Source organism: Falco cherrug, chromosome 7 (genome assembly GCF_023634085.1).
Source record: "Falco cherrug isolate bFalChe1 chromosome 7, bFalChe1.pri, whole genome shotgun sequence".
NCBI lineage: Eukaryota > Metazoa > Chordata > Aves > Falconiformes > Falconidae > Falco > Falco cherrug.
The window spans coordinates 6,468,835-6,485,019 of record NC_073703.1 but is presented as its reverse complement, the minus strand read 5'-3'; the positions used below and the strand labels follow the sequence as shown (position 1 = coordinate 6,485,019).

The window sequence follows — 16,185 nt, the reverse complement described above, 5'->3', positions numbered from 1 at the left end:
GTTGTTTGAAGCATTTTTACTTCAAGGGAGAGATTTGTTTCAGTACTTGGCACCAAATACAACTCTAGTGTGGAGAGAATTGCTGGGAAAAGGTTTACGTCAAGGAACTTCTCCCTCGTACAAGCTGACAGAGGCATCTGATTTCAAAACCTTCCATGTTCTGGACAGTTTGCTTGAAACAGTGATGGGCCATATGGGTTTGGGGCTTGGGGTGGTCTATGCAGATTGTCATGGTGTGTTTCCAGAGCTGCGGTCGTTATTCTTGCTTAGCCCTAACGTCCAGGAATGGATTTAATCTCGCCGATTCCTTACCTCTTCACATCACAACGTTGTGTAATTCGTGGAGGAGGCAATGTGTATAATTGCCTAAATTAAACACTTGGGCCTTGTGTAACGTTAATAGTTTCTTGGCTGAAGCTTTGCATTTGTTTCTGTTAGCAAGAGTGCATGAACTAGTAATTTTTGATAGAGTTAGAATTAATCTGGGTGCAGAAGTTTGCAGTTCTTGCTCACTTGTGTATTGCTTACCTGTAGCACCCTACAGATTGCTGTGAAGTCCTCTGGAGGAAAGGGTTCTGATTTTCATGTCCGTATGTCTTCCCACCCCTACTGTCACCTCTACATCTCGTTACTCCAAGACCTACGGCTAGGTCAGATCCTGGGGAGTTACACCTGAAGAAAAAGCAGAAGTTCAGTTAGGATAGAAACAATTGCAGAAAAATGCTTTTGGTTCAGGAAGCTTAGTGACCGAAGGATGCTCTGCTTAAAGAGTTAGGCTCCTTATCCCATCAGCACATCTGACAGGACAGGCTAGCCGCTTAGGCTATGATAATCTTAAAACTGTCAAAGCCAGATGCTTGTCTGACGCTGCAAGAATTTGAAGAATGGAGCAGTAGATGAGCAGGCAGCGTAGAAGCAACCCTGTTCTCCCAGCCCTGCAAGAAGAGCTCCATGATTTCGTCTGACGGTAAGGATAACTTCATATTTTTAATAAAAATAGGACTTGAAAATGCCAGGGGATTTTCAACCCCTCAAGCTTTCTGTGGTTTGTTCTACATATTTGCTCTTGTCCTGACATCTGCATTAAAATTTTTTATGTTTTTAGTGAGGAAGATGTTGAAGCCACAGGTGGAAGAGGAATGTTTAAAATCTTAACTCGTAAAATACATGGAGATAGGGTATTCTTAAAAAAAAAAAAAAAAGGTGTATTCAGATTTAAGATTCAAATTTGGTTTAGTATTTCCTATTATTTTTAAGTTTTAAAGAATTATTTTAGCCCAGAAGAAGAGAGGCGTTGGCTGTGAGTTTCTGAGACTTGCTTGCATCCTGTTCCTTCCCTGGTCCCAGTGCAGTTCAGGTTTTTCATGCTTTTAAGGCACATTTGCTTCCTGATATTAATTTGTTCTTTTGCCAGCCTATATCTTTGATGTGAAAGCAGCAGGCCTGGCACGAAGCACATGAGGTTAGAACTCCTGGTGGAGTTGCTTTCTGGAGTAAGCTGGTGTTTACAACTGACCCTCTTTTATTCTTTAGTAGCGTTTTCGTTATCATCGCTTCTCACCCCAATGTGCTGCTTTTTTTCGAAATAGTGGTTTTAGGAATTAACACTTGTGGGAGCCTTTCTTAGAGCACGGTATTTAATGCAGTGAAATACAGTGAGATATACTACGGTAATCTCTCCGTATTTTCTTCATCGTGGCTTTGGACACATTCACTACCCATCTCTATCCCTTGAAGTAGCATTTAAACCCCAGTAAAGCTGTTCTAGGTGACGGATGGTGAGATACTCTTTCCCTTTGCACCTTTGTACCGCGTGGCTTTTGGGAAGAGCTGCTTTACAGCATAAGCTGCAAAGAGGGTCTGTCCCTCTTGCAGGCAGGTGTTGCAGGGCCACGTGGAGCAGTTGGAGAAAGTGGGGGAGGGTAGCTTCGCTTACAGATGTTTTCACGCGTTGTCTTTGTCAGTGCTGACGTGGATTGTAACATATGCTAAGCCCTCTTAGGCTGGGGAGCAGATGGCCTGGTGCCGTGCAGGCTCTGGACACGTTGTTTGAGTTGCGTGCTAGCAGCAATGCATGTGTGGGAGCTGCAAAGCTGGTTAGGGGCTCTGCCTGCGCCACAGCCCTGGCTATTAAAGGCTCCTGTTGTAAACAGGCGAGTGACAACTCTTTTGTAGTTCTGATAAGACCAACTGAGCTGTGCCAAGCTATTGTGTGTGTTGCTCTTTCTTTGTGGTCTGGAAGCTAACATAAACTACCTTGAATGCTGTTTCCCATTATAGATCCTCATTTTTGCATTAAACAGGCAGCTTTTTCTGCCTTGTGTACATTCATCTGCTTGTTTTCTTTTTGTGGAGCATTTATCTTCATTGACGTAGAAATAATTTCTTTTTAGAGAAAAAAATAAATTGGTAAAAACTTTTAAGCATGTCACACAGAGTATTTTATTTACTGTTTGTCTCGAGGGTGACTGTTGAGGATTTTGGGAGGAACAGGCACAGGCTGCAGGTACCAGAACTCAGTAGAAGACTGACCATCAGCTCTTCCCAGCTGACAGTACATAAAGGAAATTATTTCACATGCTGTCAACGCTAGGAAGCTGGGGACTCGAGGTTCGTGCAGCAAGTTGAGACATTTATACAGAGCTGATGGCTATGCAGTAAGCGTAGTAATTGTAATGTTTATATAATGTTACATTTAATAATACTACAATTTAATATTACTATTAATATAATACTAATAAAAAAGCATAGTAAGTTGCAGTAATATTTTCCATGCCACCATTCCCAGTTCATCAGAAGTTTTTCCCTCTTCTGCTATTCCTAATCTAAAAGCATCACCGTGCTTAAAACGAATAACTCTTAAAAGCCAGCCTGGCCTTAAAATGGCTCGTTTGACATCCCTCTGACACTGAAGCTTTCCTGACGCACCAGCCTCCTTGTCTGGTGCTCGGTAAGCTGCTGCGGCGCTGGAGGGGATGCCCTCACCCCAGCTTCCCCGGGCTGCTCCGTGTGACAGCTTAGCAGCACGTGGCTGTGTGATGAGCTCCGCAAGCACGAGTGCTCTCGGGTCACAGAGGGAGAGGAGGCCTGGGAGGTGTCCCCCTTGGCCATGGTTTCTGCCTCTGTAACAGGAAAAAGTGCTCGGTCTGTCCCCAGCTTAGGAAAGGGAGTATGCGATGGGCAGCGAGGAGGAATGGCAAACAGCGGGGCACGCATGGAGGTGGAAATGGAGGAGAAAAGCACTCGGGATCTCTCCCAATAAAGCTGTAAGCTTGGTCAGGTTCTTCTGGCTCATGCTCAGAATAGCAAAAGTTAGTTCAGACAAATCTTCCCGGTACCAGTAATTAAGATTTTGCAAGTCTGGACATTACACACAGTGGTTTTTACTCGGCTGGCCGCATCTCTAAGGGTTGCTTTCCTTTTACCGGCATCACTTGAAACAGCTCACCTTTCTCTTCTTCCACCCAGTTTACATAGTGCTAGTCCTGCCTTTTACAGTTTTGTTTCATCCCTTCCTCTAGCAGCAAGAAATCAGGCAGCAGCAATGAGCTACCTGGATGAAGTTCCCTTCCGGGCAGCCATAAGCCTCAGTGGAGACTCAGCGGCAGAAAACACTTTAATCACTGCCCCGGCTATCGAGCTCCCCGACTGCACCGACATCCTCATGAGCACCATGGTGAGTCGCCTCCGCTTGCATCCACGCAGGGATTCACTTCTCGGCGGTGCCCAAAGGGATGTCAGTGGTGGTTTCCTTTTCTTGTGAAAAAGGGATGGGAAACCTCTCCTAACTGATCTCCTTTTAATTGGCTGGTTTGCAGCAGGAGTGGGAGGAGGTGAGGATGATTTGTGGTGGGTGGGAGGAAGGGGTTGGTTTGGTGTTGGTTTTTTTTTTTCTTTAAATCCCATCCAAGCAGGAGGGTTGGGTCTTTCTGGGATAGGAGGACAAACTTCAGATTCCGCTCTGGGATGCAGTGCCGATGCAGCTGCCTGAAATCAGGATGCCCACATCTCCTGTCTGCACCCTCTTCCCTTCCACAGCAGCCAAAGTGACACAAAACCACCTCTGAGCATTAAACACCTGTCAAAAGAATCGTAGATGCAGCTCAGAATAGGAATAAATTCATAGATAGATTTTTCTTTCAAGTATAAATCTGGGGATTCCTTATAGGGATGAGGCTGGCACTGCTCAGTCCTACAGCCTCAGTGCCCGCAGCCAGCCCTGTGCTCAGGGAAGTAGGGGCCAACATGGGAGGGATGCAGCCCTTAAGGTGCCCTCGTGAAGCACGTGGTTTGCTCTGTGCTGCACGGTCTGGGTTCAGATGCCCTCACCACCTGCTTTTCACTCTTCTGCAGCATGACTTCTCACTGGAAAGAAAAGTGCTTTACTGGGTAGAGGTGGCTTCTCAGCAGCAAACCTCCCGGCATCAGGTCACCTCCGAAGTCATCCCCACAGCTCCGCCGTGCTGGCTGCTGCTGGTGGATCCTGCCGACAGCTGCGGGGGGCGAGCACGGGACGGGGCGGTGCGGCGCAGCATCAGCCTGAGCTCTGCCCACAGCAGCTACGGGCACACCGCGGGCAGAGGTGCCTTGCCCGAGAGCGAGAGCTGGCACTCAGAGGAGGACGAGTACTCTGAGGATGATGAGTATTCCTCAACCTCCTGGGAAGACAACGACAAGGATGAAAAGCTTCCCAGGAGGCGAAGCACTGAGAGAGGTGTGGCTCTGCGTCCTGGTTTTTACCAGCCCCGACCAAAGACATCGCCCAGCTTGCTGGAGCCCTCGCTGGAGAATGGTGGCCACAAGCCAGCCAGCCCGGACCCGAGCAAGCAGAGAAGATCCATGGTGATATTTAACAACATGAAGAACGAGCTGGAAGCTGCCAGGAGGAAGCTGGCTGCTTTGGTGCATCCTTTGAACAGAACCACCACGGAGAGCAGGGGGGTCCCGGTGTCCCGGCCGCTGCCCCGGCGCCCCCGCACCAGCCGCAGCGTCAAGTATGGGCCAGCCCCAGATGTGTCCCGGCTGGGGACCTTGGTGCCAGCTCCTCCAGCTGCCCCAATCCCCCCAATCAAACGGCATAAGCCCACGGTGCCGGTGAGGCGTTTTTCCTTCTGGTGGCCCTTTGCTTGTTGCTGAGACAGGAGGGAAGTGGAGGGCATTGAATTGGTCCCATTTGCTGTGGTCCAAAATGGAACCGAAACGGGGCTTTGGGAACACTGAATCCATGAGGAATTGCTGATGAGTTAAGTGAAGGAAGGTGGGGGGTTTTTTGCTAGAGTTTAAAGGCAAGCTTTCTGGGAGCACGTTTATTTTTCCCAACAAGCAAGGTGTCTTGATTTTCAATTGAAACACTAAAAAAAAAAGAAATAAGTTTTTTTCCCCTCTTCCTTCTCCGTTCTCCATTTTTGCCCCTCTAACAGATATAAACAGGGTTAATAGGGAAATGCCCCGCTTACAGCCATCATGTCTTCTTTAGGAAACTTTGGACTTCGTAGTCCTACTAGAAATACAGATCATTTAGTGACAGAGACAGTGATGTGAAATGATGGAGTAAATATTGCTTTGTCAATTTAAATCTGAATTACGCCATGTTTTTTAAGAAATCACGTCTTATCCACCTACTTGAGAGATTTAGGAGATGAATTACTCAAAACCTGCAACTGAAACCATTGGACACATGGAAGGCCAGGTTATTTATATGTAGTTGCATTAGACATAGGGTAATTAAGGAACGGTCAGATGCCCTTGTGTATTTGTACATTGCCTACCCTTCTCGGCTGCTGTTCCACATGCATCGTGCTGAATGCTAAAGCTTCAACCCCAGGCAAGAGCGTGCATGTGCAAGGTCATTTCTGGAGATGGCTTTGTAACAGAAGCCTAAATATATCTGGCATAAATGAGGCATCAGGGGAGCATCCTCCTGCCTGGGCTGCTGCATCGCCTTGCCTCTTGCTTGGCCGCTCAAGGACAAGCATGGCATTTGTTGCTGGAGAGATGACCAGGATTCCCGGGGAAAGGAGGCTGGGTTTGCTTACTTTGCTTCATGAACCCTCCCTACTGCTGTTTGATCTGTGTCCATAGCTGAGCCTGGATTTGATTAAGTCCAGTCTCCCCTGATGCCCAGGGGAGTTTGTTCTATGTATGGGAATTTTCTGCTTCTGGAGAGAGCAAGGTAACTGCTGGCATTTGAAAGCTTTGCTTCAGTCTGCATTGTTTGACATAATTTTATGAGCTGGACCAAGAAGACCATCTGCTGTTTTTCTCTTGCAGTCCCTCAGCCCCTACGCCTGCCTCCCCCCGGCCTCCGTGCCTGCGCAACCTCTCAGTTCCCACAGATCCCAGAGGGATTCGGCGGCTGACCTGCTCTTGGCTCTGAGCCAAGAGGAGCGGGACCTCATCGAGCCTGTTATAGCCTTGGGCTATCCCACCCACAAAGCCATCCTCACCCTCCAGAAGACTGGAAGGCAAAGCTTAAGTCAGGTTGGTGGAGCTGGTGCGGCATCGGGCGGAAAGCTTTTGGTAAAGATAAACGTGATTTTTGTGGAGAAAGGCATGGCTGCCTTGCTTGGGGTGGACTTCTCATGGCTTTTTTCTTTTCTCTTGGGTTTCCCACTTTGGAATCAGACCTCAGCTGACAGGGTTTTCCATGAGATCACGCGTTTGTACTTCTGCTGTAATAAAATAGCACTGAGTCGCCCTCAGCTTTTCAGCAAGTAATAACGGCCGGGTAATGTTATCTGATCAATCTGTTGTTTGGAGTGTGGTGTCCTTTTGAAGTACAATTTTTGCCCCTGTATATGGAAACTTTTTGCACATAATTTTTTCCCAGCTGTTAGATTCATGTGATTATTGCCATGGCTCATCCTGTCAGAGCGGGACTGTATAAATACCTTGGAGATTTGTCTGGGCTCTCTCCAAAACATAAGTTTCCCTGCACTGGAGCAACCAGGGACTCCCTGCAAGCATTGCGGCTGGGTCCCAGAGCTCTTTTCCTGAGGAACCCTCTATAGTAACCTGGAATTTATTCAAAATAATGAACGTACAACCCCTTCCTACCCCTGGCGTCAGAGTACGTCGCAGCCTGCTGTGCTGCATCCCAATTCCCAGCGCCTCTGCTTGTCCAGACAAACTTTCCGTGGTCCAGGTGGGCTCAGAGCACCTGTGCGGTGAGGGATGCTGCTGGCTCCGACCCCCTGGCTCGGCGCTGGACCTGCCCATCCCAGTGGAGCGTTCAATAGGGCTAAATTATCCCAGCAGCTCTTGCAGAGAGAGAAGGGGCTCTATCGCAGCTGAGCAAGAGGGATGTCCCCTGGGCTGTCATGCCAGGGAGCAGGGCAGAGGTGTGAGCAGCACGGCACGGAGCAGCCACTGCCGGGGGCCAGTCCCCTTCCCGATCCCCCCCCGGGGAGCTGCCTGTGCTGCGTGGGCCAGCTCTTACCCGGCTGGTCGGTGCACGAAGCTGCTCTGCAGCTGAGTCATCCTGCAGCTTCTGGCTCCCTCCCGAGTCGCCCCCGGCTGGAGCAGCCCCCCCATCCCCTCGCTGGTGTTTCAGGCCGGGGTGGGAAGGGAGGCTTTGCATTCTTCGTAAGGGCTTCATCCGGGCGGAGGGAGATGAACAGAGCCCAGCCCACGTTCGTTGCACAAAGCCGCGCAAGGGTGCCTTGTAGCAGCTACTGGCTTCAGTATCGAGAAGCAGCACATCTTCTTGAGGATGGGAATGGTACAGCCTGCTCCCTTCTGTATAAACACCGGGACTCCCATTCCCCTGGAGAAGAGGTTAATGCAGCAAAAGACAAGGTCTGCCTTATATCCTGTGCTTTCTTCACCAGCAGTTTCCATCTTTCCCACCTATGCCCAGTTCAGCCAAGATAAAACATAAAGCCTAGCCCTCTTTTGTATGTGCATCTCTTACAAGTACAAAACTACCAGATTAGGCTAAACCTTCCTGGAAAATACATTTCAACTCAAGTTAAAGGCACAGGAGGAGGCCGTCCCCATGTGCCAAAAGATGAGCTGGTGGGGGAGAAGACTGGCCTGGCTGAACAGAGAGCTTTGGCTGGGACTGGGGGGTGGGGGGGTGGGGGGGAAAGGAAGAGTGTGCCACCTTCGGAAGAAGAGGCAGGCAGCTCTGGAGGGCTGTAAGGATGTTAGGAGGTTAGGCAGGGCGAAGATCAGAGAGATGAAAGCCCAGCTGGAACTCAGGCTGGCCACTGCCGTAAAAGATAATAAAAAATGTTTTTACAAATTCAGTAGAAACAAAAGGAGGGCCAAGGATAATCCAATAAGATGCGGCGGGGAGCATTGCCACAAAGGATGAGGAAAAGGCTTAATGCTTTCTTTGCCTCAGTCTTTAATAGCAAGACCAGCTTCCCTCTGGGCACTCGGCATCCTGAGCTGGAAGACAGGGACAAGGAGGAGCAGAATGGAGCCCCCACAGCCTAGGAGGGGACGGTTGACCTGCTGCGCCACTTAGACGTGCACAAGTCTATGGGGCCAGACGGGATCCACCCGAGGGTGCGGAGGGAGCTGGTGGAGGAGCTTGCCAAGCCACTCTCCATCGTTTATCAGCAGTCCCGGCTAACTGGGGAGGTCCCAGAAGACAAGGCGAGCCAACGTGATGCCCATCTACAAGAAGGGCTGGAAGGAGGATCCAGGGACCTACAGGCCTGTCAGCCCGACCTCAGTGCCAGGGAAAGTTACAGAGCAGATCCCCCTGAGCACCATCACACGTCTCGTGCAGGACAGCTGGGGGATCAGGCCCAGCCAGCATGGGTTTATGAAAGGCAGGTCCTGCTTGATGAACCTGATCTCCTGTGAAAGATGACCTTCTTAGTGGATGAGGGAAGGGCTGTAGATGGTGTCTACTTGGACCCTAGTAAAGCCTTTGACACCGTCTCCCACAGCATTCTGCTGGAGAGACCAGCTGCTCGTGGCTTGGATGGGTGTGCTCTGCGCTGGGTAAAAAGCTGGCTGCCTGAAAGGAGGTCGTAGAGTGGGGGGGTCGGACTCTTGTCCCAGATAACAAGTGACAGGACAAGAAGAAATGGCCTCAAGTCGCCCCAGGGGAGGTTTAGTTTGGATGTTAGGAAAAATTTCTTCACTGAAAGGGTGGTCAAGCACTGGAACAGGCTGCATCAGTCATCCCCACCGATGGTGGCTCCTCAAGCCTCTCCAACGCTTGTAGAAGTTGTGTTCTCAGTGGTGGCATTTGCAGCAGTGAGTTGAGCAGGGCTGTCTGCTGCAGTGCTGGCTGGGGTCTCCCTGTCCCCCCGGAGAGCCTCTGTCCGTGGAGGCTAGCACCTGAGCCGTTGTGCCCAGCAGCTTTGCCCATCCTTGGCTTGAACCCCGCTGCAGGACTGGGGAGATGTTTACTTGGTTCCTCCACAATGAAATCAGCGTTCGGGTCTTCGGTGGTGTTTGCTTGTGGTTTTTTCCACACTATCAGCTTATAGTTCATGGTGCAGCTGGGTCGGTGAAGTGGTTGGTGGTAAGGCTTTGCTCTTCTTAAGCAGCCAGTTGTTGGAACACCTGAAGCAGGGACTGCATGGGAATGGGCCTTTCCAGTGGGCGTCAGGGTAAAACCCGCCAGAGGAGGGACTTCCTTCTGTCACTGCACGTGCTTGTCTTTGCTGTGAAAAGCTGCGTTGCTGCACATAGTATCAAATAGCAGCAAATGAGAGAAGAGATAAATGGGCAGGTTACTGATCTACCAGAGCCTGGAGGTCTCTTCCCACATGAGCAGTTTGTGACAAGGTTATTGGTTTGGCTGTGTCATGGATAAAGCCGAGCTCTCCCAGGGGTGCCTGTGCTGGAGGAACTTCATGTTTAAGTGTTATAAGGAGCCTCCTTGAGAGCTACAAGGGGAGAAGGAGCTTCAAGAGGGCAGTGGCACCTCCTCCTCCTCCCCAGTGGGGCCAGTGCTGGACCCAGGAGGTTAGGAGATCATAGGACTGAAAAACCTGATTCTGTTTAGTCTTGCGGATATAGATATAAACATATGTATTATTTTTTTAATGATAAAAATCATTGATTTGGCAATGGCACCGATTTCATGCTGGGCTTGAGCAGGCTGCCAGGACTGTCTGTGAGCACGGCGAGCAGCTGTCCCGGCTGCGAGAGGGCAAGAAAACACAGCAGTGATGGGGGGTCAGTTAGTGAGGGAGTGAGGGGAAAAAAAACCAGGTTACAAATGCCAATGACAAGTTACTGTCTCGTTTTTGAGTTAATAAGCCAGTCCTTAAGGCTGACAGGTCTTAAAATCCTTGCTCTGCTCTTTAGCCGAACTAGATCAACTGACTGTCTGGGGGACTTTTGTAGCTTTTTCAAGTTTTACGGTCTTTTACTGAATCCTTCTCCTTGGCTACGGCGGTGCTGGGGAGGGTGGAGGTCTGAGCGCTGGTGGATCTGGGGAGATATGAATCAGCTGCTCCTTGGATGAAGACGGCACCGCTTCAGGGGGAGCCGTGGGATGTTTTTATTCCCCCTGCTATTGTATAGCTCATTTATTATTGTCTGTCCCATATGTTTTTGGACAGTGAATGATTCTTCTGGTATTTAAAAGATACGACTGGGAATAGTGCTGTCAGCGCTCCAAGAACAACGAGGAAAGCCAAAAATAACTGTTTACTTTCAGTAATGACAGCACACGGGTCTCCCCTGGGGTGGGTTTTGTGCTTGGACCCTGGGGCAAACCCACGGGTGCCTGAACCCCGGCACATCTAAGGGACGCCGGGTTGGCTGAGGGTAGGCATCTCACCAGGACAGGCTCTGCTGCACCCCACAGCCTGGAGGCCATTGCTCTGTATCTCGCGTGGTTCAGATGCTTGATTTGCCTCCTCATCCTCCCTCCACCTTGTTTCCATTCCTACTTTGGGAGAGTGGGGGGGACCAAGATGTTGTTTTCTCCTGGTGGGAGTCCTGCTGACAGACTGCCCTGGCTGAGCATCGAACAGGAACCAACGCCACAGTGGTGGCCCAGGTCTTCCCCATGAGTGTGTCCCTGGGAGGTGGCAAGGTGGGCTCCTGAACGCGCTCGCTCCCTGTGTCTGTGAGGCTGGATTAACCCTGGTTGTCATCTGCAGTTCCTGAGCTACCTGAGTGCCTGTGACCGGCTGCTGAAGCAGGGCTACGAGGAAGGGCAGGTGGAGGAGGCCATGGAAATGTTCCAGTACTCTGAGAAGAAGGTTAGAGCGGGGTGGCACAGCTCGGCCCGTTGTGCTGCATCCTCTGGGCTGGCTTTTCCAGCGGGCTGCACGCTCCCCTCCGCCTCCGCTGCCCCTCGCCCAGCCTCCTGGCACGTCAGACCCATTGCTGTGAGCCCGCACTCACAGCAGACCCTGGGGACAGCGTCACCAAAAGGACCCCCGGGGAGGGACACCTGCTCCCTCGCTCTTCTCTATCCATCCTCTCACTCTGCCGTGCAAACGCGATGCTCGCTCAGCCCCTGCGCGGGAAGCCCCCCCCTCCCCGATGCTCACTACCTCCCTCCTGGCTCTCCCTTCACATTCACCCCCCAGGGAGAAAAGAGCCATCCATGGTGGCGCGCCAGGCATTGGTCTCCATCACCAGTCTCCTCCTGGGGGTAATGAAGAGCCTGCGGGGGTAGAAATGCTTGAAATTTAGGCGGGTGGTGTTTGACGTGATGCTGCCGGCACGTAGGATTTCCAGCTCACCACACACTGGGGCTGGGGCAGCGGGAGAGCGCCTGGGTCTCGGTGGCAGGCAGGGTGTTTTTTACTGAGGACACGGCTCTGGGAGATGTCGTGGTGCTGGGGCCCAGCCTGAGCAAGGGGGGAAGCAGGACAAATTAATTCCAGCTTGTCCTCGCTGCCTTTCCCTGGTCTCTTTCTAATGCAGACAAACGCTTGCATGGAATTTATATTAAACTTTATAAGGAATACGTGCAGCTAGAGGCTGACTTTATTCAATATTTCTTATTTAAAAAGTTGGTGTAAAAGCACACTTTTAAATGCTAGCAGCGGTATGTGCGCTCTCGGTCCGCTGTTGGAATGCCCTTCAGCGGTAATACAACCCGGCCAGGTCGTCTGGCTGCAACCTCATCACCCAGCGCTGTTCCTGCTGCAACTCTACACTAAATCCATCCTTAACACCCCATGATAACATCGCTCTCTTCTCTTCCTTCTTCCTCCAGGCAGCTGAATTCTTGCGTCTGTTAGCTCAGTTTAACGACATGGGTTTCCAGCAAAATGAAATCAAAGAAGTTCTTTTGCTTTGTGGGAATCAGAGGGAGAAGGCGCTGGAAGAGCTTGTGATGAAAGCGCAGTGACCAGCATGCTGGCCACCCGTCGCCGCTTCCCCTTGCCAGACCGGACCACCGAAGGACTCGGGTGGGTCTGCACACGCTCACCCTTCTGCTCCACCCCCACGCCAGGCAGCACGGCTCACCGGGCACAAACCTTCACGGCATGGGCTTGGTGTCTCATCTCGGTTTATGGACATCCATCGTAAGCGTGTTTGTCACTGTACTGGGGCAAAGGCTTTATAGCGGGAGTGTTTCTCTCCCCTCCCCCTCCACCCCGCCCCCATCTCCACCCTTGATCATGGTAGTTGTCTAGATTGGATGTCATAAAATCCAAACCACCTTTGGCTTAGATTTTGCAAAACCCAAACTGCAGCTTTCTCCCTCCACCTGGGGTGACGGGTATCGTGTTTTCAATTACAATCAAGTGTGGATTCTTAAAAGATTGTGTAAATCAACAGAAGAGATTGTTTTCTTGAAAACTGAAGGCCTCTGCAGAAACATTTGTTGATCCTTGCTCAGGATGAGTCTCAGTTGACTTGGTTGAATATTGCAATTGAAATCCAGTCCAATCACATTAGCTTCTCCTTTTAAACCAGAAACTTGGGAAAAATACACAATTTAGTGAGGGTGAGGAGAGAAAACAGGCTGCCCTCGCTCTAGAAATCCATGAAGTTTATTCAGTGCAATGAAAAATGGCTTATGCAAGGGTTTGTGCTCAGGGAGTTCAATGAAATCAGAACAGAGAGATGGGGGATGGCTCGGCCATCCTCGTGCTCTGCCCACGGGAGAACTCAGGGGATGCTTCCCTAAACTGCGGAGACAGTGGCTCCACGTGACGTTAAGCACAAGTGTCAGGATCAGGAAAATCTGGGTACCTGGGGGAATTTTTGTATGTAACTGAAGAATGGAGAATGGGAGATTCAGATCACCTTACGGGACGTGTCTCCTGGCTTGGTAGTGGAGCAGTGGGCAGTGTTTTCACATGAAAGTGTATTTTTTTTCCTGTGAATTAGATATAAATGTAATTTCCTTGAGTGACAATGGTTGGAGGGGTGGTTAGGAAACGTATTTGTGTCTTTTCGTGTGAAAATGCCAACTTGCACAACCTAGCAGAGAAAATAGTTAATTAGTTGCATTAGTACCATTTTTCCATTGTATCCTTCTAAACGATCTTCCAGCCCAACGTACTGCCATCGAGCTAAAACACCGTGTCCCCGCTCCCCGCATCTCTAGGTAGGTGCCAGACACCAGCGGGAGGGTACAGCCCACCACGGCTGCCTTCATCCTTGCCTGCGTGCAGCAAGGAAACGTGGCATCCAGGTTTTGGGGGACTTGACCCATCCATACCCGAGGATGTTTTACACCTGCTCGTCTTTAATGGCATTGAAAAGGAAAACGTGGCACCTTGTATGGCCAAGGGAGATAATTTGTGGGGAGCTCACAGGCTCTTCCTGGAGCTTCCAGCCTTGTTTTTCCTCCAGCTTTCCCTTGGTTATACAAGCTTTTATTTTTGTTACGGCCCTTATAAGGCAAGTCCATTCTACAGACAGCTTTTCATTACGTACATCCTTGCCAAGATGATGTCACCTTAAAAAAGAAACTTGCAAAAGGTTAAACTGTGATTAGATAGGTCGCTTTGCCTCAAACTGTAATCTTTGGCGGGGTAAACACCGTGAAGATTGAAAGGGGAAGATAACGGTGCTGTGCTGGTGCCAGTAATGTGTAATGCTGAGGGCTAAATTCTGGTGGAGCGAGGCACGTTGGCAGCAGCGTGCCCACTCACCGTGCAAAGGCTGAGCAGCCTCTCACTCTTGTTAAGAGAGATGCTTGATCCTGGCTCATCGTTTTTTCTCCCTGTTTGCAGGGGTAAGAACTGTTATCTTTTTTCCTCTCTGTGCGCCTGAAATTGTCTTGTGTTACTTTCTGGATTGATGGATGCAACAACTCACTCCTCTCTCGGGAGCATCCATGCCATACCCAACGGTGCCTGCCAAGACCTGCCCTCCCCCGCAGGTGCTGCACTTGAAATCTTAAAACCTTTCGCATTTTGTTGGCAAATATCTTTGTAAACCCCTGAACTGTCAGAAAACAGCAGGTGAAGGTGTGGGGAGAGGTTGCATTGCTTGGTGGTGTTGGGGCTGGAGGGAAGGGGAGAGCCTGCCAGGTTCAGCTGTCCCAGGTTAGCCACAGGAGCCCATCATAAATATTTTAGTAACAGAATTATTTTAACTTTATTTTAATGGTGGTTTAAGCTGTTTTTTCAGCTTAAAATGGCTTTAAAGCAGTGTGCTTCCATGTGCTGCTTTCAGTTAGGAGAAGACAACGTGAAATGTTAATTGGCTTCGTCTAGGAAGGGAACAAGGGTTTGACTTGATGGTCTTTCTGCTAATGGTCTGCCCGAGGGTAGTAACACCGCTCAGCTGACGCTGCAGCGTGGTGTAGAGCTGGGTGAGACCCACCAATGTCCCCTGCCTCCCCCATGCCGCCACCACCTCCACCGGCTGCCGAGCCCACGCCAGCGGTGACAGCGGGTGGTGGTCTGGCCCAGTGGCAGAGGGCACGTGGGGACAAGGTGCATCAAGCGGCTCTCAATCTGGACATGGAGGCGAGCTGGGGTTTTCTTGTTTGTTTTGGTTTGTTGGTTGTGTTGTGTGGGCTTTTTCTCAAATGCGGGAACTGTTTTGAAAATGCTGAGAACTTGGCAAGGGTCAGCAGTGGAGGTATTTGAGGCATCCCAGCTGGTATTCCCTTCCGCTCCATCTCAGCCAGGACGGCACGGGCAGCCCCACGCCTGCCCCACGGATGGGAACCCAGCTTAGCCATGGGCTGGGTTTGCTGCTGCCCTGGTCCCTGCAGATCTCCCAGCACCTGTGGTCGCAAAAGGGAGCTCTGTGTCCTCCAGCCACCCCCAGAGCTGGTGTTGAGGGCTAGCAGCCTTCAAACCCAGCCACTGGTATCTGGCGGGAACTCTCGCCTGGCTGTGGAGCTCTGCTGACAGAAGACCTCTGCAAGCCCGGCGCCGCCATGCCATGGTGATGCTCTTTCCTTCCCTTTTTGCACCCCCTGTATTTCCAAGTTTGCCGCGTCCTCAGAAGACTCTGTCCTGGCTCAAATGAGCCACCACTGATGGCCAGCACTTGCCACCCCGTTGGGGCTGTGCTGGGGCTTGGCAGACAAGCCTGGAGGAGGCGACAGCTGGCTGATGCTCTTGGGGGGTGACAGGTGGTTCCCAGGCCCCAGAAACCCCTCAGTGCATTAAGCACCTGATGCTCAGGAGATGCTTTCCTTCACCCCCACACCTCCCCTCCTCCTCCCAGGACCCCGCTGTGGCCGGGAGCTGTGGAGATCTCCCCGGGGAGAGCGGGGCTGCGTGAGAACCGCGCTCCCACGTACGGCTCTGAAACGGAGCCACAGCTGAAAAAGCATTCAGTGGGTAGGAGCAAGCCTTGACGTGGATCCCCATTAGGAGGTATTTTCCTTCAGAAGCGGGGTGCGTGTGTGTGTGTGAAAAAACCCCAAACCCAAGAGTAATGAAAAACACAGGGAGGGTTTATAGCTTTCCTTTTAATTCCAGGATATAGTGAATGATTTCCCGTCGGAGCAGCGAGGAGGTGGGATGCTGCACATCTTCAGAGTGCAGTCAGAATAAATAAAATAAAACCTGTGTTTGCATCTCTCTGGTATCTGTCCTCTGCAGAAGCCATGAAGCCCTGCATGTAGTTGGCTTGTGAGCCCACGTCTCGTAGGATTCTGCACACAGCCTGCAGTGCAGGCACAGGCAGGCAGCAGCTGCCTCCAGCCCCTTTCCCTCTGGCAGCATCTAGTGCCGCCTCCAAGGTCCAACATCATGTATCCCTGGACCTGAGCACGGCTCTGTGGAGGAGGAGAGTTGCCCGGGGGAGCAGCAGGTGCAGAGATGAGGC

At 50.9% G+C, this 16,185-nt stretch overlaps 1 protein-coding gene across 2 annotated transcripts; it reads left to right on the top strand.

The window, feature by feature from the left end:
* Window positions 1-141: 141 nt before the first annotated feature.
* UBAP1L (ubiquitin associated protein 1 like) lies at window positions 142-16,142 on the top strand. 2 transcript variants are annotated; one of them, XM_005435572.4, is made up of 6 exons: window positions 142-967; window positions 3,525-3,676; window positions 4,354-5,094; window positions 6,271-6,480; window positions 11,082-11,183; window positions 12,152-16,142. In XM_005435572.4, the coding sequence occupies exons 1-6, from the start codon at window positions 952-954 to the stop codon at window positions 12,284-12,286; spliced, it is 1,356 nt and encodes a 451-aa protein (XP_005435629.3). In that variant the 5' UTR covers window positions 142-951; the 3' UTR covers window positions 12,287-16,142. The 2 variants fall into 2 exon arrangements, with proteins under 2 accessions (XP_005435629.3, XP_027656020.2); XM_027800219.2 differs by having other exon boundaries at window positions 3,522-3,676; window positions 12,152-16,141.
* Window positions 16,143-16,185: the final 43 nt, after the last annotated feature.

What these genes read in the sequence shown, in the direction of transcription:
- UBAP1L (XM_027800219.2), top strand. An exon ending in ACATCCTCATGAGCACCATG is followed by an intron (nt 3,677 to 4,353) that starts GTGAGTCGCCTC and finishes ACTCTTCTGCAG; the next exon opens with CATGACTTCTCACTGGAAAG. An exon ending in TCCAGTACTCTGAGAAGAAG is followed by an intron (nt 11,184 to 12,151) that starts GTTAGAGCGGGG and finishes TTCTTCCTCCAG; the next exon opens with GCAGCTGAATTCTTGCGTCT.